General features: G+C 43.4%; 1 protein-coding gene across 1 annotated transcript in view; it reads left to right on the top strand.

Moving 5' to 3' along the window:
* Window positions 1-526: 526 nt before the first annotated feature.
* Window positions 527-1445, top strand: part of SNX30 (sorting nexin family member 30) — a 110665-nt gene continuing 109746 nt past the window's right edge. The window contains exon 1 of the mRNA XM_011992462.1: window positions 527-601. Coding sequence (XP_011847852.1) covers window positions 527-601 — 75 coding nt within the window. The remainder of the gene's footprint in view (window positions 602-1445) is intronic.

The following is a 1445-nucleotide window of genomic DNA, read 5'->3' as shown; positions in this document are numbered from 1 at the left end:
CTGTAAGAGGTTTTTTTGCCTCATTCATTCCTTCACTTTCTTCCTTCATCTGTGTCTGTCCCTCTCCTAGTAGTGCATGGCCCTTGTTTGCAGAACTCATTTCTGTCTCTGAACTCAGAATGCCCATGTGAGAGGGCAAGACCATGACCAGTATTACATTTAAGGCCCTTTTCTTTTATGTCTCTCCTTGACTCTTTTTTTTTTTTTTTTTAAACTTTTGAGATGGGATTCCACCATGTTGCCCAGGCTCATCTCGAACTTGCAGGCTCAAGCGATCCGCCTGCCTTGGCCTCCCATAGGGCTAGGATTACAGGTGTGAGACACCACACCTTGCCCCTTTTGCCTTTTTTTTTTTTTTTTTAAACTTTCCTTACCTGTCCTTGTCTGGTTACTTAGGTGTGAAACTCCTTTGAGCCATTTTGGTTTAGAATACCTGCTTCCTGTTTTTTCTCTTATTCTTTAATGTTTTGACTATGATCAGACTCTTGGTTCAGGGCCTTTTTCTTTTCCAGTGAGTACACTAACCATGGGAATAGAAATCACCCACATTCGGTCTGAGTCATGTCAGTGGAAATGTGGGAATTCCATCTGGGGCAGCCAGGTAGCCAGTCAGGTGGAGCTCCAGCCTGGAAGGCCATCTGTACTTTTGGGTTGTGGGCGGGCACACTTCAGGATTCTAAAAAGATGCTGTGGGGAAACTGTGTCTCAGGCCTTGAAAAGTTCCACAGAAAAACATCTCTTCTAGCTGCTTTGTGGTGAGATGCAGATCTGAATCAATACAACATTGTTGAGTGCCACAAAACTAGTACCGTGCAGGGAGAACCTGTTCTGTATGGGGAGAAAAAAATGAAGTGAAAACACTGTGGAAGGAAGTATGACCTATTTGAATGTAGTCACACGTTTCGTTCTCATTTAGCACATCCTCTTGTGTTCATTTTAGGTTTGGGTTGAGGGTTTAAGGACAGCACCCAGCCCTATATGTAGGGAATGGGTGTCACAAATCATTAAGCGTGGAAGTACTGTACTAGAGGGCGGTTTGAATTTGGGTTGCTCCGGGAGGTCAAAATGTATTTCTGTTTCCTCTTTTTAGTTTAGAGAGACAGTTTAGAATCTGAAGTGATTTTTTTTCCCTCCCTGGGTATTTTTGAGGTTCTAATAATTATAGGTTCTCTCCCAAGAAGCTTAGATATAACATCTAAGCTCCCAAGAAGATTGACATTTGCATGTGCACATGCAAATGTTGGTGCATAATTTTTGGCCCCCCAGGGTGCTTGTGGGTTTCAGAGAGACAGTCCCTATTGTAGAGGAATGGTGAATTTTTGGTAATTTTTGAGTCAAGGACAGTTTTTTTTTTTTTTAAAGACGGAATCTCGCTCTGTTGCCCAGGGTAGAGTACAGTGGCGCAATCTTGGCTCGCTGCAACCTCTGCCTCCCGGGTTCAAGCA

The sequence above is a fragment of the Mandrillus leucophaeus genome, unplaced genomic scaffold (genome assembly GCF_000951045.1).
Source record: "Mandrillus leucophaeus isolate KB7577 unplaced genomic scaffold, Mleu.le_1.0 Scaffold410, whole genome shotgun sequence".
Lineage (NCBI taxonomy): Eukaryota > Metazoa > Chordata > Mammalia > Primates > Cercopithecidae > Mandrillus > Mandrillus leucophaeus.
This window is presented reverse-complemented; position numbering and strand designations above follow the sequence as displayed.